The sequence below is a fragment of the Gekko japonicus genome, unplaced genomic scaffold (assembly GCF_001447785.1).
Source record: "Gekko japonicus isolate JY-2015 unplaced genomic scaffold, Gekko_japonicus_V1.1 scaffold2279, whole genome shotgun sequence".
Taxonomy (NCBI): Eukaryota; Metazoa; Chordata; class Lepidosauria; order Squamata; family Gekkonidae; genus Gekko; species Gekko japonicus.
In genome coordinates, this window is record NW_015165313.1 from 12295 (window position 1) to 34694 (window position 22400).

General features: G+C 44.5%; 1 protein-coding gene across 1 annotated transcript in view; it reads right to left on the bottom strand.

Moving 5' to 3' along the window:
• LOC107109779 (zinc finger protein 208-like) overlaps positions 1-22400 on the bottom strand; it is a 62266-nt gene that overhangs the window by 9088 nt on the left and 30778 nt on the right. Inside the window, exon 11 of the mRNA XM_015410484.1 lies at positions 12120-13177. Within this exon, the coding sequence (XP_015265970.1) occupies positions 12120-13177 (1058 nt within the window). The remainder of the gene's footprint in view (positions 1-12119; positions 13178-22400) is intronic.

Below are 22400 nucleotides of genomic sequence, written 5' to 3' on the forward strand. Positions count from 1 at the left end.
TGGCACCTTTAAGACCAAATTTTATTCAGGTATAAGCTCTTCCTCCTCTGCGAGGACAGATCTGCACGTGTCCTCCCCCCCCCGCCATAGCTAGCAATCCAAAACAGTCCAGTGGAGCCTGAGTGGTGGGTGTTGCCTTCTGACACACTTCCAGTGATGTCAGGGTATGTGGCATATGCAAATAAGTTATGCTAATGAGTTATGCTAATGAGCTCCTGCACCTCTTTTTCTACGAGATGACCCCTGCCCCCCTCCATTTTCTGCCTAACATATTTTAAGGCAAACGACATTGGAATATGGAGGTTCTATTTCAGTCAAAAAAACCTAGCCAGAAGACAGAGCAATGTTTCCTCAGGATCTGAGAAGTATAACAGGATTTGGTGGGGTGGGTGGGGCTCCTGAACTTGTATTCCTTGTGTAGGAATTTTGGCAGGTTCTCCACAGGGCTGAGAGAAGTGGCATCTACCAAAATTCCCCCTTCTGCACAGCGGTGGAAGGGACATGACTATGTCCTCAGACTTCCTTTTCAAGGAGCAACCCTCTCAATTCTCCCTCACACACACACATCCTCCAGTCACAAGCTCTGCCACTCTTTTCCAGAAGGAAACAAGACCAAGAGTCATTCTGGGATAAAGAATCCTCTTTCTGAGCACTAATGTTGACGGGAAGGGAAAATTCTCCTTGGAAGAGGTGCACAAAACCGGACAGTGGGCGCCTGTCCCCATACCCTCCTGTCCAGAGTGACTCCACAGAAATCTATTGGTTTTGACTACACTCAAAACAATATTATGTTATTATACACAGCCACAAGATTTTGTCTTACTAAAAACATTTGATGTTAGTACGAAATGTCATTACAACTTGTGTTCAACTCACTGATTGTCTGAGTTCATGATATTTTGTAATCTGTTTACTCATTAACGGGAAATTAATGCTCATAATCCACCTCTGGGTCTCAGTGAGAAAGACGGACTTGAAATGAAAATAATAAATGAATCAAGCAGAGGTCCATCAGTGGCTATTAGCCACAAGGTATAGATAGGGGCTCTGGGGCAAGTGATGCTCTGTCATCTTGGTGCTTGGGGGGGTCCACAGTGGGAGGGCTTCTAATGTCCCGGCCCCACTGGTGGACCTCCTGATGGCACCTGGTATTTCTGGCCACTGTGTGATAGAGTGTTGGACTGGATGGGCCTTTGGCCTGATCCAACATTGGCGTCTCTTATGTTCTTAAACAACAAGAACGCATAACAATATGTTAACAAAACGAGGGAAAGCCTGAAAAAGAACGAGAAGACGTGTAGCCATGTTCGCCGGTCTGTAGCAGTAGAAAAGAGCAAGAGTCTAATATCACCTTAAAGACTAAGAACATTTCTGGCTGGGTAGAAGTTTTCATGAGTCAGTGCTCAATTCTTGAGCTCCTACCCTGCCACAAATTTTGTTAGTCTGACTCTTACTCTTTTCTACTGAAGGAGGGGAGAGGATTAAATATTAATAATAAGATAGATCAAGATAAGGAGCCGTGTTCTGTAGGAGCAAAAAAAAGCAAGAATCCAGTAGCACCTTAAAAAATAACAAAGTTTGTGGCAAGTAAGAAGCTTTCGTACCTGACTGCACATTTCTTCAGATCTCTGAAGAAGTGAGCAGTGACTCATGAAAGCTCCTACCCTGCCACAAATTTTAGTCTTTAAAGTGCTGCTAGACTTGCTCTTTTCTACGCCTAAAAAAGACAAGATTGGGGGGGAAACGAATTGGTCACCATTATTAAAATGTAAGATGGGCACAGTTTTCACAGCTGCATACAAGTTACTTATGAAACCAACACTTTCCCTACATTCCTAGCATTCTCTTTTTTTTAACATTTTATTTATATATTTACTTTTTTCCATCATTCGTTACATTGTACAATTCTTATATTTTGGAGTCTTTTCTATATACATTCTCCAACCAAGTATACAACATTTTCCATCTTTTATCAAAAACTTCTCTACTTTTACCTTGTAATAATAGACTTAATCTGTCCATTTCAGCTACTGATAATATCTTTTCTATTATTTCTACTTTTGAAGGTATTTCATCTGTTTTCCATTTACTGGCCAATAACATTCTTGCTGCAGTAAAAAAGTAGATTATAATAGTACTTGCTTGTCCTATTATAGAAGTCAGGGAGCATATTTAATAAAGCAATTTCTGGAGAATGGAGAATGCCGGCAGGGGTGTGTTGGGAGGATCACTCACTTTAGATTGCCAAAAAGATACACATGGATTTCAAGCGCCAGAGAAAAAACATCTGCACCCACTTCATTTGATGCTAACCTAATCTGGTGAGTTAATTTCCCCTGCAAAACTATAGCATGCAAACACACATACCGCACAATCCTTCAGTGGACAGCACTTGATTTGGGGGGGAAACAACCCATTTCTACTTCTCTCCTGCTTTAATGGCCCCTCCCCCACGAAACCACACCCCCTTCGCCCACCACCCCGTCCCTAAACTGCACCTGAAAACTCTGCGCTGCCAAATAGGCCTTCGGAACGGAACCCGCAAAGCTCCTGCGCCGAGATTTCTTGGGGGCGTGGGAAGTGATCAGGCAGGAAAGTGCATCTGCAATCGATAACCGCCCCCCCCCCCCACCTTTCTCTTTCTTTCTCTCTCTCTAGAAACTTCGCTTGTTTTAACCATTGGAGCACCCAAAAGCTCAGCCTCTCATGGAGCCCTCGCCAAATCAGGACCTACCTCTCGGCTGGGAAGCGGCTTGCTCCAGCTGTCTCCTGGCGCTTTGCTTTGCCCTTCCCACCGGGTGTCCCTCCCTTTTGCCGATGCACAAGGAATTCTGGGACTTGTAGTTCGGTGAGGACCACTGCAAAGAAAGCCGTGTTTTCTCCTGTTTTTTCTTTTTTAAACCGTCTTTATTAATTTTAGTTTAACATACAGTGCATTAAGCAAAGATACAGTGTAACACAGCGCATCCAACTACAGCAGTAGTATCTAAATGGAGAGATTCGAACCTATAGAACATAAGAACATAAGAGACGCCAATGTTGGATCAGGCCAAAGGCCCATCTAGTCCAACACTCTGTCACACAGTGGCCAAAAATACCAGGTGCCATCAGGAGGTCCACCAGTGGGGCCAGGAGATTAGAAGCCCTCCCACTGTTGCCCCCCCCCCCAAGAAGACAGAGCATTATATATAGTGTTAACCACTTGAGATAGGGAGGGCTGGGGGGGGGGGAGAATGTCTAGGGCTTGTAAGTAGGAGACAACAGGGTACCAGGTTGACACAAACTTGGAGATATGTTTTCTCCTGCTTGACATTGTCTATAGCGGAAACTGGGCTTTCTTCGTGGCACTGGTAGCCCTCACCGGTACTGAGTGCCAGTACCTTTTGGCAAGGCTCTCCCAAGTCCTGAGGGGCAATGGTGGAAATCAGTGCAACCTTATATATAAGAGCGCTGCCTCGGGATGGGAAATATCTGGAGATTTGGGGGTGCAGCCTGAGGTTTTGGGAGGGGGGGCACTTCAAAGGGGTATTATGTCATACAGTCCATATTGTGTAGTGGGTTGCCGCATGGAGAAACGACAGACGACGACGTAGTGCATAGCACGCTTTATTAGGTACACAACAAGACGGGGGAACAACAGCCCGGGGGCCAACTATATACACCCCTGGGGACACACCCCTGGTCACCATTGGTGGGTTTGAATCTCCCGCCACGGATCCCATTGGCTCCCCAGTGGAGGAACTAGGAGCCTAGTCCCTATTGTTGTTCCAGAGTCAAGCTCTGGCAGCTCTGGCTGACCGCTGGCCGCTGCATACACAACAGTCCACTTTCCAAAGCGGCCATTTAATCCAAGTGAACTGATCTGTGCCACCTGGAGATAAGTCGTAATCACAGGGAATCTCCAGCCACCACCTGGAGGCTGGAAACCCTGTGATATGAGTATTGGCACTACCTTTAAAAACAACAACAACAAAAGCACTGGGGGGAAACAAATCTCCCCGTTTTTCAGACTAGTTCAGGAGTGTCAGACTTGCGGCCTGGGGGCCGGATTAGGCCCCCGGAGGGCTTCTATCCGGCCTGCAGTGGAACTGGCTGTCTTCTGCTTCTTCTTCCAGTTCTGCTGCATCCTTGTAGGTTTGCAACTTACAGATACACACCTGAACAGCATACTCCAGATTGCAACAGGACAGACATTTTGATGCAATAATTCAGAGCAAGAGGTGTCAGTTAGCAGACACTGTTAAGTAAACAAAATATTGCAAGAGTGCTAATGTCTTAAGCATGATTTTATTTTAAGCAAAAAACCCACCCCTTTGTGTTTGTGTCCTTTATAAAGTTTATTAGAAGGCCTCCCACTGTTGACCCCCCCCCAAGCACCAAGAAGACAGAGCATCACTTGCCCCAGAGCTCCTATCTATATACCTTGTGGCTAATAGCCACTGATGGACCTCTGCTCCATATGCCTATCTAATTCCCTTTTGAAGCCGTCCATGCTTGTAGCCGCCACCACCTCCTGTGGCAGTGAATTCCAAGTGTTAATCACTCTTTGGGTGAAGAAGTACTTCCTTTTGTCCGTTCTAACCCTACTGCTCAGCAATTTCATGGAGTGCCCACGAGTTCTTGTATTGTGAGAAAGGGAGAAAAGTACCTCTTTCTCAGTCTGCTCTATCCCATGCGTAATCTTATAAACCTCAATCATGTCACCCCTCAGTCGTCGTTTCTCCAAGCTAAAGAGCCCTAAGCGCTTTAACCTTTCCTCATAGGGAAAGTGTTCCAACCCTTTTATCATTCGAGTTGCCCTTTTCTGCACTTTTTCCAAAGCTATAATATCCTTTTTAAGGTGTGGTGACCAGAACTGCACACAGTATTCCAAATGAGGTCGCACCATTGATTTATATAGCGGCATTATGATATTGGCTGATCTGTTTACAATACCCTTCCTAATAATCCCCAGCATAGCATTGGCCTTCTTTATTGCAGTCACACACTGTCTCGACATCTTCAGTGAGTTATCTACTACAACTCCAAGATCTCTCTCTTGATCAGTCTCTGCCAGTTCAGACCCCATCAACGTGTATTTATAGTTAGGATTTTTGGCTCCAATGTGCATCACCTTGCACTTGGCCACATTGAACCCCATTTGCCATGTTGACGCCCACTCGCCCATCCTTGACAGATCCCCTTGGAGTGCCTCACAATCCTCACTGGTTTTCACCACCCCGAACAACTTTGTATCATCCGCAAATTTAGCCACTTCACTGCTGGCTCTGAGCTATTTACAGTTACACATATTAACAAGGTGGCTCAAGTGGTTAAGACACTGAACTGCAGGCTGTGGAAGGTCGGTAGTTCAGCAGTTCGAGACCCGGGTGCCGCATGATGGAGTGAGCTCCCATCTCTAGTTCCAGCTCCTGCCAACCTAGCGGTTCGAAAGCAAGAAATTGCAAGTAGATAAATAGGTACCACTTCGGTGGGAAGGTAACAGCGTTCCGTGAGCCTTGGTGTTTAGTCATGCCGGCCACATGGTCACGGAAACGTCTTCGGACAGCGCTGGCTCTTACTCTTCGGCTTTGAAACGGAGATGAGCACCGCAACCCTAGAGTCGGATTCGACTGGCTTTCGAGCAAGGGAACCTTTACCTTTACCTTTAACAATGATTCATAGGCAGTAAGTGTCAACTAAGCTGCCATGAGTAGGGAGAGACATTCTACTGGCTTTGCATTCCTTCCCATGCGCTTAATTGCTTCACAGCTGCAATGCTTATATGTAAAGGGTTACTGGAGGAGTTGTGGTGTTTACCTTCCATGGGATCGTTCTGGTTCCCAGCTTCGCTGCCGTTAGAGACTCTTGCCATCTCCCACGTGCAGGAGCCCATCTAATTGGGTATTGCTGGGGGGGGCGCATACGAATGCCCTCTACCCTATTATGCGCATAGGTAGTACGCCATTCCTAACAGTATTCGTGTTATCGCATCTATGGCTTTTCAATAAAAGTAAAACCTTCCTAGAAGCATGTACTTCGTTGTTTTGCTGTGGATCCTGACAGTAAGGGAGGACAACATATAAATCTTTTAAGTCGCACACGTTTGGAGCCGACGGGGTTTTTGTTCAGCTGTAGACTTAGACGTGTTCCAGTCGGCATTCACTCAGCTTGGCTTGATGACGTCAGTTTTTCCAGGACTGCTTCAAGTCGCAGCATCGCACTGCCACCGCCTGGCCGGATTGGCCCATCGCCGGCTTCTTAATGCCGAAGAGATCTTTCCAGGCTTACGAGCTGGACATTCTGTTTCACTGGCCAACACCTCCCCCCACCGGGGGGGGGGTTAGTGTGCCTACCCTAAGGAGTGGTTGTGGGGTCTGAATGGAAATCCAGCGTGGCACACCCGGGGTCAAAGTTCAGACTTCCCAAGTCAAAGTATGAATTCCCACAGACACTACTCTGCCGGGAGAATTGGCAAGCAGGAAACAAGGTTTTCTGAGTTTGCATGAGACTGCTAAATTCCTCTTATAACAATGAATTACTGAGAGCATACAAGCTTTTGCAACATTCAAAGATTGTCTTGCCTGAGAAGAACATTCTGTATTCCTAACATAGAAAGCTTGATAATGTAACAATGTTCAAATGAATGAACTTGCTTTTCTTTCTGTTAATAAAAATGCTGCTGAGAGACAGCCTGTGAGATGAACAAGGACAGTTGTGGAACAGAGAGAGAGACAGACAGAGCTGATCTGCAGCTTCAAAGAAATCAGTGTGTTGTGTGATTCTTGAACACCCTATCTAAAGTCTTCAAGTGGTACCCATTTTATCTCCTCGCTGAAGCTTTCAAACCGCTGGGTGGACGGCGAGCTGGGGACAAGGCTGGTAGCTCACACCAGTGCAGGCTAGAACTGACAGCAGTTCTGTTCAGTTCAGATGTTACTGTAGCCAGAGGATAAATCCTCTGTGCCACCGCACAGTTGAACAAGTAAAAAAGCAGTGGACCAAGTACTGATCCCTGCAGTACCCCACTGCTTACCACCCTCCACTGAGAAAATTGCCCATTTATACTCACTCTCTGTTTTCTATTAATTAGCCAGTTTTTGATCCATAAAAGGACTTGTCCTTCTATCCCATGATTTTTGAGCTTACTTAGGAGCCTTTGATGAGGAACTTTATCTAAAGCTTTCTGGAAGTCAAGGTAAATCTCCCATCCTCCTCTATCTTTTGATCTGGTGGGCGATAACAAACTCCCAGTGTTAAGTTTCCTTTTGGGCCCACTATTTCAACCCATAGAATTTCCAGAAGCGAATCCAATTCTCTTAGCCTCTCAATCTTTCTGGACTTTATACCCTCTCTGACATACAGAGCCACCCCACCTCCAACCCTTCCCCCCATCCTTCTGATATAATATATAACTGGGAATCACTGTATCCCACTGATTTTCCCCATCCCACCAAGTTTCTAAAATACCCACAGTGTCTATTTTTCCCTCCAACACCAAGCACTCCAACTCCCCGATTTTACCTCGGACACTTCTAGCAGTTGTATAGAAACAGCTATAATTTCCCATACAAGTTAAGCCTGCAACCTTCCTCTTGCTATCTCGAGCTTTCCTGAGTCAGCTCACTTCTCCAGATGTGGACAACATGAAAAAAGTTGGTGGGACTTCCGGGTGAAGATGGCTGCTCTATAGCCTTTGTCCATCATCTTCCAGACCTCTTGGAGGATGGGAGATTTGCTACAAGACTGGAGTAGGGCTGATGTTTTCCCAATTTTCAAAAAAGGGAGGAAGGATGACCCAGGAAACTACAGTCCAGTCAGTCTGACCTCTGTCCCAGGGAAGATACTGGAGCAGATTTTAAAGGGATTGATCTACAAGCATCTAGAGGACAACTTGGTGATTCAGGGAAGTCAGCATGGATCTGTCCCCAACAGGTCCTGCCAGACAAACCTCATTTCCTTCTTTGATCGAATGATGAGCTTACTGGATTGAGGGAATTCTATTGATGTTGTTTACCTGGATTTCAGTAAAGCTTTTAAGAGGGTTCCTCATGATGTTCTGGTGGGTAAACTAGAGGTCTGTAGACTGGACTCTAGGATAGTTAGGTGGATAGGGAACTGGTTGGAGAACCGCACTCAAGAGAGTAGTTGTCAATGGCGTTTCATCTGAATGGAGGGAAGTGTCCAGTGAGGTGCCTCAGGGCTGAGTTCTGGGCCTGGTACTTTTCAATATTTTTATAAATGATCTGGATGAGGGTGTGGAGGGGCTACTTATTAAACTTGCAGATGACACCAAATTAGGAGGAGCAGCAAACACACCAGAAGATATTGAATTCAATGAGATTTGAACATGCTGGAAAAGTGAGCGGATGTGAACAAGATGCAATTTAACAAGGATAAGTGCCGAGTTCTACATCTGGGTAACAAAAATGAGGATGGAGGATACACGTCTGAGTAGCATTGTGTGTGAACAAGATCTTGGCATTTGGGTGGATCGTAAGTTAAATATGAGCAGCCAGTGTGATGAAGCAACAAAACAGGCTATTGTGATCTTGGGGTGTATCAACAGAGGCATAACATCCAAATAGCAAGATGTCATAGTCCCACTGTACACTACATTACTCAGGCTGCTGTTGGGAGTATTGTGTGCAGTTCTGGAGGCCTCACTTCAAAAAGGATGTGGACAGAATGGAGCGCATGCAGAGGAGAGTGATGAGGATGATCGGGGGCCTGGAGACCAAGCCCTATGAAGAAAGGCTGAGGGACTTGGGACTGTTTAGTCTAGAAAAGAGGAGGTTGAGGGAGGGCAGGATTGCTCTCTTTTTTAATATCTGAAGGGCTGTCACTTAGAGGAGGGCAGGGAGCTGTTCCTGTTGGCAGCAAAGGATAGGACTCGCAATAATAGGTTTAAATTAAGGGTGGGAAGGTACCGGCTGGATATCAGGGGAAACTTTTTTACAGTAAGAGTGGTGCAACAGTGGAATCTGCTGCCTAGGGAGGTGGTGAGCTCCCCTTCACTGGCAGTCTTTAAGCAGCAACTGGACAAACACTTGTCAGGGATGCTCTAGGATGAACCTGCATTGAGCAGGGGGTTCAACTAGATGCCCTGTATGGCCTCTTCCAACTCTGTGATTCTATGATTCCATAACAATCATAGAACCATAGAGCTGGAAGGGACCTCCAGGGTCATCTAATCCAACTCCCTACACAATGCAGGGAATTCACAAATACCTTCCCCCCTACACACACCTTGCTCCATGCCCAGAAAAAGGCAAAAAAACCCTCCAAGATCCCTGGCCAAACTGGCCTGGAGAGCAATTGCTTCCTGACACCAAAGTGGCGATCGGCATTTCCCTGGGCATGTAAGAAAGGGCCACGAGAACTAAGCACTGATGCAACCCTTCCTGCCCTCCCTCTCATGATCTGCCTAAATTCACAGAATCAGCATTGCTGTCAGATGGCCATCCAGCCTCTGCTTAAAAACCTCCAAAGAAGGAGAGCCCGAGGAAGTCTGTTCCACTGAGGAACCACTCTGTCAGGGAGTTCTTCCTAATGCTTAGCTGAAAACTCTTCTGACTTAATTTTAACCTGTTGGTTCTTGTCCAACCTTCTCGGGCAACTGAAAACAACTCCAGACCATCCTCTCTATGACAGCCCTTCAAGTACTTGGAAGATGGTTATCATATCAATTCTCAGTCATCTCCTCTCCAGGCTAAACAAACCGAGCTCCTAGCTTTCTCCTGTGCCTCTATGATATTGATACTGGGAAGGGGAGATTCCAAGAGTGCTGCCATCTTGGCAGGCTATTTTATTACCAGAGATTGCAGGAAAATTCTTAATATATTTTTATTGTTAATATTTAAAATAGGGGTACAAAATAGAAAGAGGGTAAGAGGGAAAAGAGAAAAAAGAAGAAATACATCAGGAATTTTAACACATATTAAGGACAAATTATTAACATGAAAAATCATAACAAGTCGCTATAAGAATATAAGCTGTCTATACTATATTTCCATATAACATTTTTATTATTTCACTATTTCCTGTCTATAAGGTGACAAAAAACAGATGAGTAAGAAGGGGGGGGGGAGAAATTATCTTAACTTTATACATAGTTTTAAAGTAACAACATAAATCTTTAATGATAATGAAGAACAGAAGATATTATAACTAGTTAGATATATACCGTAACTGTAAATAAATTGATTACAATAACTACAAATTCCTAGAATTACATTATATTGATTTTTAAATTATTAAGCATGTAATTTGTCAATTTTACCATAACAGTGTATTCATTTTTTCTTTCCAGTTCTCAAGATTTGGGCAGACCTCAGATTTCCAGTCAGTTGCAAATACTACTCGTGCCGCAGTTAACATATATCTGAACAGTTCTTGTGTTGACCTATTTATATTATCTTGTAAAATTCCTAATAACGTAGTCTCAGGTTTCATGGCAAATTTTAGATTAAAAATCTTCTGAATTTCAGCATGTATTTCTTTCCAAAATTTACTGGTCTTTTTACAGGACCACCATGTACGATAGAAGGTACCATCCATCTCTTTACGTTTCCAGCAATTTCCTTTATAATTCTAATCCAACTTCTCAATATCTTTTGGAGTTATGTACCAATGAAAAAACATCTTATAACAATTTTCTCTAAGTGCTTGACAGATTTCCCCATAGTTGAACTGATATCTCTTCATCAAAGTTCTGCATCCATTTCACCACACATGTTTTAACTTGTTCTATTTCTGTATCATATTGAAGTAAAAGCTTAACTGTAACCTAGAAGATTATCTTTTCTCTTCAGTATTGTCTTTTCAAATTCAGTCATATCTCTTAATCCATCTCTTTCTGCACGGATTGCTTCTTTAAGTCTCGATGTAAGTTGAAGATATGTTAGCCATTGTATCATTTCCCCCTTCTTGGTTAATTACCTTCCAAAATTTAATTTCCCCTTGCAAATTTATCATATCTTGATACGTTATAAAGTCATTATTTTTCCTCACAACTGAGCTTTTCTTCTGGGGGAATGCACCAGAACAGAGTTCCGGAACCTCTTCAACAAAATTATTTTAAACATGTTTAAAGGTTCATGAGTTTTCAGTATACAGATTGAAAACTTTATTTCCCTCTTGTTTCAGCATCTCTTTTTCAAAAAAGGGGGAAAAAAGCCCTACTCACAAGTTTGTCATAATATGCATCTATTGGTGACATTACAGGTAAGGTTGGTGGACTAATTCTTGTCTTTAGTGACTGCCAAATTTCCAGTAAACTGTCTGTAATTACATGATCTTTGCTTTCCATTGACGTTTTCGATATTTCCCCTGATTTTTTTTAATTCAAAGATGGTTATGTAAACCTTCAATCAAATCCGCTGTTTCCAATTTCATCATTGTGACATTTGGATTTTTAATCCAGTCAGAAATCCAGACGAAGCTGGCTGCTTGGTAGTACACCTTAATATTGGGTACCACTAGGTCTCCTCTTATCCCCCCCCCCCCCCATCCTGCAACACTTTGAATCTAACTCTCGGTTTCTTGCCTTCTATATAAATTTATTTAGTTGCTTTTGCCAGTCTTTCAGCATTTTGTCTTGTATATCAATTGGTAGCACCTGGAAGAAAAAGTCTTATTTTTGGCAAGGAAAATTCTTCATTGTTACTCACCCGCAGTTCAAATTCGAGAATCCACTTTGAGAGGAGCATCAAGCAGTGTCTCTGAATAGGCGGCGTGTAAATTTTCTAAATGAATAAATGAACTCAATTCCCTTTCAAATCTCCCCCCACTTCTGCTTCCAAGCCTTTGGGCTCCATTCACTTCCTTGGCTTCGGAACCACATAGGGAGGAGAGGGGAGGTTCAGTTTACTGTGGCCTAGAGGCCCAGGCTGAAAACGCCATTACTATGTGGGGAGTTTCCAATCTCATGAGCACGTCTCCCTTATTAGATTCCTCGCTATTTACTAAGGCTTGAAGACTCACTAAAAAAATTCTTATTAATAATTAAATAATAATTTGGGGTCTCTGTGACTTATTTGATATCTGTAAGGCTTGCCGTATTTCAAAAACTCTTAGCTTGATCATTTCTACGAGTCCTCCTTTTTGTGTTTTCTTTGATGGGATAGAAAATGGCCTCTCCATCCGAATCTTTTCCCACAGTCCCTGCATCTATATTTTTTCTCTCTGGTATGGACTGTATAATGCTCTCTAAGCAGTGTGCCCCTAGAGAAGTTTTTTCCACACTGCAGGCATTTAAATGGTTTCTCCCCTGTGTGAATTCTGTTGTGTGCATTAAGGTGTGGACCACTGCCAAAACCCTTTCCACATTCCATGCATTTATATGGCTTCTCTCCTGTGTGGATTCTTTGATGTGTATTAAGGCTTGATCTCTGATTGAAGAGTTTCCCACAATCCAGGCATTTATATGGCTTCTCCCCTGTGTGGATTCTTTCATGTGATGTAAGGAATACACTGAGACGGAAACTCTTTCCACACTCCAAGCATTTATATGGCTTTTCTCCTGTGTGGAGTCTTTGGTGTGAAGTCAGGTGCGAGCTCTGACTGAAGCCTTTTCCATACTCCTGGCATTTATAGGGTTTCTCTCCAGAATGGATTCTTCGGTGGGAAGTAAGGTGTGGTCTCTGACTGAAGCACTTTCCACACACTGTGCACTGGTAGGGTTTCTCCCCTGAGTGGGTTCTCTGATGTGAAGTAAGGGCTGTACTCCAACTGAATGTCTTTCCACACTCCAAGCACTCATATGGTTTCACCTTTGTGTGGATTCTCTGATGGTAAGTGAGTTTTGTACTGTGAGTGAAGGTCTTTCCACACATCAAGCATTTATAGGGTTTCTCCCCTGAGTGGATTCTCTGATGCGCAGTGAGGTTTGAATTCCAGCGGAAGCTCTTTCCACATTCCAAACATTTATATTGTTTCTTCTCTGAATGGATTCTCTGATGCGCAGTGAGGTTTGAATTCCAGCGGAAGCTCTTTCCACATTCCAAACATTTATATTGTTTCTTCTCTGAATGGATTCTCTGATGCGCAGTGAGGTTTGAATTCCAGCGGAAGCTCTTTCCACATTCCAAACATTTATATTGTTTCTTCTCTGAATGGATTCTCTGATGAGAAGTGAGGCTTACGAGCCTGCTGAAGCCTTTTCCACATTCAGAGCATTTGTATGTTTCAGTCCCTGCACGGATTCTCTGATGGGAAGAAAAGCTAGATTCACATCTAAATCCTTTTATGCTTTCAGAATGTTTATTCCTCCTCTTTCCTTTGCGATTCTCTTTTTGGGGTGAATTTTCAAGGATGATGCCAGCCTGGAAAACTACAGACTGATTCATTGACTTCTCTACTTTGCTTTCTTCCTGCCTCTCGTATGGTTCCTCCCTCTTATGGATTCTCTGATGAGAAGTGAGGCTTACGAGCCTGCTGAAGCCTTTTCCACATTCAGAGCATTTGTATGTTTCAGTCCCTGCACGGATTCTCTGATGGGAAGAAAAGCTAGATTCACATCTAAATCCTTTTATGCTTTCAGAATGTTTATTCCTCCTCTTTGCTTTACGATATTCTTCTTGGGATGGATTTTCAAGGAGGATGCCAGCCTGGAAAACTACAGACTGATTCCCTGACTTCTCTGCTTTGCTTTCTTCCTGCCTCTTCGAATGTTCTTGATTCTTGGAAGGCTTTTCCTCCACTTCATGGCTGGTTGTTTTGAGAAATGCTGCACATTGCTCGCTATAATTCTCATCCTCCTGCCCATTTCCTGGTGGAAGAAAGACTGCTGATTAGAAGGGGAAATAAGCCTATAATCTGCAGTCATAACAGAACTACCTTTTCTGCAGAGTTAAGAAAGACCATTTTAATTTGGTTCCTGAGCCAACAAAAGGATAGAGGAAACTTTGGCACTCCCCGTCAATGGTTTTTATCTGAAGAGTTCACTGCCTCTCTGTGGATAGTTTTAATACTCCTCAACAGCTTTTGATATAGCAGCCCAATGATATTTAACTATAAAGGTACAAAATAGATTTAGACTAAAGGCTTTATTTATTTATTTATTTGTTCAATTTATACCCCACCCTTCCTGCCGGAGCAGGCTCATGGTGGCTTTTCATAGGACTGGTTTCATTTATATCATTTTCTTAATATGAACCATTCACAAATAGTACAGAAGAAAGTTTGATCAGAGAACAGAGTTCAGCACCACAGAAGGCACCACATGCAGGTGAGGGCAGAGTTCCACAGGGGCTGGTGTTCACCTTTAAAGCTCTCTATGGTTTGGGACCAACAGCCCGGAAGGACTTCCTACTGCCTTATGAATCTACCTGACCACTATGGACATCTTTGTATGCCCTACTTCAAGTCTCCTGCCTTCTGAGACGAGACAGTGGCAATCCAGGAGAGGGCCTTCTCGGTTGTGACACCGGAATTCTGGAACCCTCTCCACGGGGAGACTCCCCGTCCCCTTTGGATACCGTCTTCCATCAATGGGTGAAGACTTTGTTGTTTCATTTGGCATTCCCTCAGTGATTTTTTCCTTCCCACCCAATGTTTGTTCTTCTGTATTTTAGCTCTGGGCTTTATAAAGTGCTTTCCTTCATTTCAATATGTGATTTTATTATATACGTGTTAATTTGATAGCGGCGCTGTTGGCTCTTAGGAGGCAGAACGGTGGGATACAAAACTGTAAAATAAATAAATCAGTAGCAATGATTTAATATCCAAGCAAAATCCTCAGAGAGAGGCTGAATGGAGGAGGTGGCTCTTATCTATATGCCAATAACATTATTTCATTACTTAAGAAACCAGGATTGTTTCTGAACCAGGTGGGATAGGTCCATCAGTGGCTACCAGCCATGATGACAGGTAGCAAACCTCTGAACACCAATGCCAGGAAGAAACATCTTCTATGCCTTGTTGTTGGCTGTCCTGAGGAACTGGTCGGCCACTGTGTGAAACAAAATGCTGGACTAGACGGACCATTGACCTGATCCAGCAGGGCTCTTCTTGCATTCTTACAACATTCTAACCAGGAAACCCTCAGAATTCTAGACTTCTGAATACACCCAGCTGTAAATGTTATGCAACACTCATGAAAACGGAGGCTCCTGGTTAATCAAACATGCTGGCTAACTGGGCTTTACTCCAACCGTAGCTGAATTTTCCACCATAAGCAAAAGTGAAGTAGAGTAGTAGATGACCGAGTTATCTACCAAAACACTTCATGTATTGGCCAAGAAACTGTTTGGTGATATTGAGGCGGAAGGAAAAATAGTCCTTATAACCTGAGAAAGGGGAAAAAGAAGTAAAGGCTGAAGGACTCTGAATTGTGCCTTGAATTCAACAATATAAATATGTTAGAGATGAATGGGGCGTGGTTTACAGGCACTTAAAAATCTAAATGTAAAATTAGCAGAGAGAAAAATGAGTATGTTTGACTCAGTTTATAGAAATGAAACTGAAGTAATGACTTATTGTAACTAAACTTGTTGGAGATCTCCTCTCTTGGGTTTCTAGATAGTAGTGGGTTTCTTTACTTTGTCCCTGTATGTGTATATGTATATCCTTTTTTGTATATGTATATCCTTTTTTCTTTGTAGTATTTGTAGAGATATAAAAATAATTTTAAAAATCCCCTCTGGGGGAATAAAAAGAAAGAAAAAGAAAAATAGTGTGTATTTTCTTTTAAAGCTGAATGTGGAGCACAGCGGTATTCAAGCAGCATACCTACCAAAAAACATTTACACAAAGCAAGTAAGATACCGTAACAGACCAGCTTGATCTCACTTGAAAGAAGTATTGCACCGCAAATTTTGTTTGTTTGTTTTTTTGCCGTCAAGTCACAGCTGACTTACAGCGACCCCTCACGGGGTTTTCAAGGCAAGAGACATTCAGAGGAGGTTTTGTCATTGCCTGCCTCTGCATTGTGACCCTGGACATCATTAGTGGTCTCCCATCCAGGGCTTTTTTTGTAGAAAAAGCCCAGCAGGAGCTAATTAGCATAATAGGCCACACCCCAGACCGTGCAGCTCATTAGCATATTAGGCCACACCCCATGCCTTTCCTTGGTTTGCCCGGGTGCCCTGTGGCTGCGGGGAGCCCGGGCAAGCCGACCCTTGGACAGGTCAGGGAAGGCACGGGGAGGCATTTAAATGCCTCCCCGATCCTTCCAGGGGCCCCCTGGCCCCCCTGCCTCAAGAGTCACCGGGGGGGTCACTCTCCAGGCCTTCCCTCTGTAGCCACACAGAGGTTTTGGCTGTAGTGGGCGTGGCCAACACTGAAGCCAGCTGGAACTCCGTTCCTGTGCGTTCCTGCCCCAAAACAGCCCTGCTCCCATCCAAGTACTAAACAGGGACAACCCTGCTTAGCTTCCAAGATCTGACGAGTTCAGGCTAGCCTGGGCTACTCAGGTCAGGGATAACACAGAATACCCTACATGCAGAAGAAAAAGAAGAGTTGGTTTTGTTACCCCCCCTAAGGAGTGTCAAAGTGGCTTACAATCGCCTTCCCTTCCTCTCCCCACAACAGTCATCTTGTGAGGTAGGTGGGATGGACAGAGAGCTAAGAAAACCGTGACTGGCCCAAGGTCACCCAGCAGGCTTCCTGCGGAGGAGGAGTGGGGAATCAAACCAGGTTTTCCAGATCAGAGTCCTATGGGTCTTGGCAGAGCAACCAAGGATATCCTTTATAGAATTTCAAGTGCACTATTTATGTACTGGGGTTGTGTTGAAATATTCCGTGTTGAATACTGAAATGTTACGAAAGTATTTTCTGACTTAAGAGTGTGTAATGGAATAAAATTGAGTTTTGGGTTAGAAAAACTTCTGTGTGTGTGCGTGTGTCTCAATGCAATTGGAAAGCCAGCTTCTCTCCCTCCCCAAAATGAACACAGTTGAGATGGGAGTGCATCTCTCACTTGACGCAGACCAATAGTCCATCTAGTACGTACAGCCTCCTGTCTGACACAGTGGACAAACAGTTCTTCTGGACAGCCAACAACAGGCCATAGAGACTGAAGCCTTCCCCTGATGTTGCCTCCTGGCTCTGGGATTCATAGGCTTAGTGCCTCTGAATGTGGAGGTTCCCCTCCATCACCATTACGACTGTGCTTTCAGCTGTATCCGAGCCAAAAACTGCCAGAAAATACCTTATAGGTATTTATCGGCTATTCTTTCAGATGGATATAGAGGGAGGTGCATTTTTGGATATCAGGCATAGCCAATCCCAGATAATCCCAAAAACAGGATAGCCACAGTTAAACGGCATTTAAAGACAGTGCAGTCCCTTTAAATGCCTTTTTTGGTTGAAGCTGCAGCATCATGAATCCATTTAAAGGGACCATGATACTTTTAAATGCCTTCGGCTCCATTATAGCCTATGGGGACTATTATAGTCAATTATCCACATAGGCTATAATGGGGAATCTTTCTGGGGGTATGTGGTGACCTGTGGGATTGTTTTTTGAGGTAGACACACCAAATTTTCAGCATGGTTTTGGGTGCCTCTACTGAAAAGACTCCCCAAGTCTCAAAAATATTGTGCTAGGGGGTCCAATTCTATGGGCTCCCAAAGAAGGTGCCCCCTTCCTCTAGTGTTTCCAATGGAGGGCGAAAAACAGCAAAAAAGGCACTGATGTCAAACCAGAGAGTCTCTGCAGTAGAAATTGAAGGGGGAGGGCATTTTTGCAGAACCAGTACCACTGTGGTAATGCCAGCTCAACTAATCCAAGTGGGGGGGGGATTGCAAGCCTAGCACAGACAGTGCATGTACAGAGAGCTCAGCAGAACCAGTGCATGTACAAAGTGCCCAGCAGAACCAGTGCACATACAAAGTGCCCAGCAGAACCAATGCCACTGTGGCAATGCCAGCTAAACAAATCCAAGCAAGGGGGGGTTTCCAAGCCCAGCATAGCCAGTGCATGTACAGAGTGGCAAGCAGTACCAGCACAATGTACTAGTGCCCAGAAAAATCCAGTGCCTTTCCTTAAATGCTTTCTTTTTTCCTCCATTGAAAACAATGGAGGATGTGGGCACCTTCTTTGGACACTCTGTACATGCACTGATTCTGCTGGGCACTTTGTACGTGCACCGTCTGCACTGTGTTTGCACCCCCCCTTGCTTGGATCTGTTCAACTGGCATTTCCAAATTGGCACTAGTTCCACTGGGCACTTTATATATGCACCAGAAGCTAAGCTAAAATTCTGGCGCCGCTACCTCAAAAAAAAAGCCCCCCGACCCCTGAATACCCCCAGATAAATTTCCGATTTACTCTAATGGATTACCAAAAAAAAGCCCAAATCTGAATACTATATCAGTATTGCAATTTGGGTTTTTTTGGAAATCCTGAATCGGGGGGGGGGGATATATCCGAATCCAGAAAATCCCCGGGTTTTTTGTGTGCACACCCCTAGTCACCATGGCCAGTAGCAACTGATAAACGTATCCTCCATTAATCTATCGAATCCCCTTTGAAAGCTGTTTATTCCTGTGGCCATCACTACCTCCGCTGGCAGCGAATCCCACACTTGAATCACTCTCTGCGTAAAGTAGTCTTTCCTTTCGTCTGCCCTGAATCTACTGCCCATCAGTTTCATTGGATGCCCTCAAGTTCTAGTCTTTTCGGAGGGGGAGAAAAAATTCTCTTTCTCAACTTTCTCTGTCCCGTGCATAATTTTATAAACCTCTGTCATGTCTCCACTTTGCTGCTTCTTTTCTAAATGGAAAAGTCCCAGACTCTTCAGCCTTTCCTCATAAGGAAGGTGCTCCGACCCCCTCATCCTCTTGGTTGCCCTCCTCTGTAATGTCCTTCTGGAGACAGGGTGACTAGAACTGTCACCTTGAGTCTCAAGGAGAAAGGCAGACTATTAGCAACATAAATAAAGAAGCAACAATGGCAAATATCACATCTATCAAGCAATACAAAAGGGAGCCTTACCCAGAGAGGCCACATTCTCATAGTTCTCCACCATGACTTCTCTATACAAAGCTCTCTGGTCAGGATTCAGCAGCGCCCACTCGGCCTTCGTGAAACGCACGGCCACCTCCTCGAAGGAAACTGGACACTGGAAAAGAAGGAAGATACGTTTTCCCCCACAATTCACCTCACCACTAATCCACCCACTCCTGCCCAAAGATGCTCTTGTTCACACTACAGGAAAAAAGAACCCATGAAGCAGCCTCGTACTGAAATCAGCCCACTCTTCCATCGAGGTCAGTCCTGCCCAGTCAAACCAGCAGAATCTCTCCAGAGACTCATGCTGGGGATTGAACCTGGGGGCCTTCTGCATGCCAAGCGGATGCTCTACCACTGAGCCATGGCCAACTCCTCAAGCAACACCTGAGCCATGGCCAACTCCTCAAGCAACATATGAAAACAGGAACACCTGAAGCTGCAGTCTACTGAGTTAGACCCTTGTTGCACAGTGAGACTATTTTAAATCCACCGACTGTTGGTCCATCAAGCTCAGTATTATCTATTGTGACTAGCAGCAACTCTCCAGTACTTCAGGAGGAAGTCTTTCACATCACCTCCTACCTGATCCTTTGATTAACTGGAGATGGCAGGGATCGAACCTGGGACCTTCTGCACGCCAAGCAGGTGCGCTACCACTGAGCCACGGACCCTCCTCCTCATCCAGACCCTTCATCTCAGGTTCTCCTTAACCCAAGGGGGAGTTCTACCTTGAAGGAATACTTGACGAACCATAGAAAAACAAGAAAACCTGCCTGGGGAATTGATGGGCATCCCACCTTTTCATTCATGGAAGACGTTTGGTGGGCCACACAGCCTCCTGAATAGGCTGCTGTGTTACCTGGCAGCTCTCAGAAAGCCCTGGAAATATATTTCATTTATTTATTTAAGCACAGGGCTATTTTTGGGCAGGAACGCACAGGAACGGAGTTCCGGCTGGCTCCTGAGTTGGCCACGCCCAGCAGGAGCTCATTAGCATAATAGGCCACACCCAACAGCAGAAACTCATTAGGATTGGCTACAGTAGGGGTGTGTGGCCTAACATGCAAAGAAGTCCCTGCTACAAAAAAAGGCCCTGAGTTTTGACAACAAACAAGATAAACAGAATAAGAAGCAAAAGGTGGGTGTGGCTGGATGACCACACTTCTGGCAGTAGGGGGCTGCGGCCTAATATGCTAATGAGCTGTGGTGTCAAGGTGTGGGCTATTATGCTAATGAGTTCCTGCTGGGCTTTTTCTACCAAAAAAGCCCTGTTTAAGCATATTAGGCCTCTTTTCTCTGTGGACAAATCAAAGGCAGTTTAGAAAAAGGAAAAGGTTCCAAATTACAAAGACAAACAGGAATGGTTCTTTCCAGCCCTGCTGGAGGAAAAAGAGGCACCAAGCGTCACACATCTCTTCACAGGCGATCCATCCCTTACCCGAGCTGGCTGCATCTTCAATGTTTCCACTCCACTCCCAAAGAGGAGACGTTCTGGAATCCGGCTCTGATGCTCTTCCACAGCCTGTGCGGAGACACATTTATCTTGATTGGTTTACTTCATGTATATCTTACCTTTCTCCTCAGAGGAGACCAAAAGTGGTTTCCATCGTTCTCCCTTCATTCTGTCCTCACAACAACCCTGTGAGGTAGGTCAAACAGAGAGCATGCGACTGGCCTGAAGTCAGGCAGCAACCCTCCGTGGCAGAGTGGATATCTGAACTTCGACCTCCTAGATCCGGGTCAGAAACTCTACTCACTAAACCACACTGGCTTTGGTAGCTCAGGGAGGTTCTTACACTCCATTAATTTTAAATGAGGAGATATTCCCCCCCCCCCCCAGCCTGTGCTGCCTTCCTCCCCAATGGGGACTTGTAAACAGCTTTCATTGTTCTCCTCCTCTCCATTTTACCTCACGACAACTCTGTAAAGTAGGGTAAACTGAGTGCGACTGGCCCAAGTTTCCACAGCAGAGTGGGGATTCAAACCTGGGTCTCTCAGTTCCCAGTTCGACACTAACCACTTCACCAATTTTTGACCTTCTCATGGAGAGCAGAAGAGAAAGAAACAGAATGACCTTCTGTGAGAATTACCTTAAAAGTGAGGCCTGGTGAATGCCAAAACAGTTCAGTATTCGGCTCCCTCGGACCTGTTTTCCCACACTGGGTCTCTGTCCAAAGAAGCGATGGTCACACCGAGGCCTCTGGCTTTCCCTGACTCCCAAAGAGCAGGTCGCTGTGAAGGAGAGACACAATTCACAGGACAGTGTAATTTGAAGCAAAGCAGTTTCTAGAAGAGAAAAAGAGGCCCCTGCTGGATCAGGCCATTCAGCCCAGCCTCCCATTTTGAACAGGGGCTATTCAGAGGCCTCTGGGAAACCCACAAGCAGAGACTGATGCCCCCCTCCATTTTCTGCCTAACATATTTTAAAGCAAACTGCACTGGGATATGGAGGCTCTATTTCAGTCCAAAAAACCTAGCCAGGAGACGCAGCAATGTTTCCTCGCAATCTGACAAGCATAACAAGATTTGATGGGGGGGGAGCTCCTGAACTTGTATTCCTTGTGTAGGAATGTTGACAGGCTCACCCCAGGGCTGAGAGAAGGGGCATCCTCCAAAATTCCCCCTTCTGCATAGTGATGGAAGGGACAGGAACCCTTTTTAATATACTTTGCATGGAGCAACCCTCTCAATTCCCTCTTTCACACACATTCCCAATAGCAAGCTTTGCCATTCATTCCCTGAAGGAAACAAGACCAGTAGGCATTCTGGGATTTAAAAATTATCTTTCAGTTCCCTAATGTTGATGGGAAGGGGACAATTCTTCTTGGAAGAGATGCACAAAAGTGGACAAGGGGGCCTGTCCCCATTCCCTCCTGTCCAGAGTGGTTCCATAGAAATCTGTTGGTTTTGATGACACTCCTAACAGGATCTTGTTATCATTCACAGCTGCATTATTTTGTCTTACTAAGAAATGTTGCTGAAATCTCATTACATCTTGTACTCCACTCACTGCTTGTCTGACTTTATGATTGTAATCTGTTTACTCATTGACTGGAAATGTTTTTTTTTTTTAATCATACGCATAATTCACCTTTGGGTCTCAGTGAGAAAGGCGGACTTGAAATGAAACTAATAAATAAATCAAACAACAGATATGCATAACCAGGGGTCAGTGTTCCCTCTAAGCTGAGTTAGTGTGAGCTCGCTCACAGTTTTTTAGTCTTTGGCTCACACATTTTTGTCTTAGCTCAGGAAAGATGGCTCCAGAGCAAACTAATGTATGCAGTAGCCAAATCACTTGCTCACAACTTTAATACCAGTAGCTCAGAAAGTAGATTTTTTGCTCACAAGACTCCACAGCTTAGAGGGAACATTGCCAGGGGTCATTTCTTAGAAAAAGAGGTGCAGGAGGTCATTAGCATAACTCTTTAGCATAGCTCATTTGCATATACCACACCCCCTG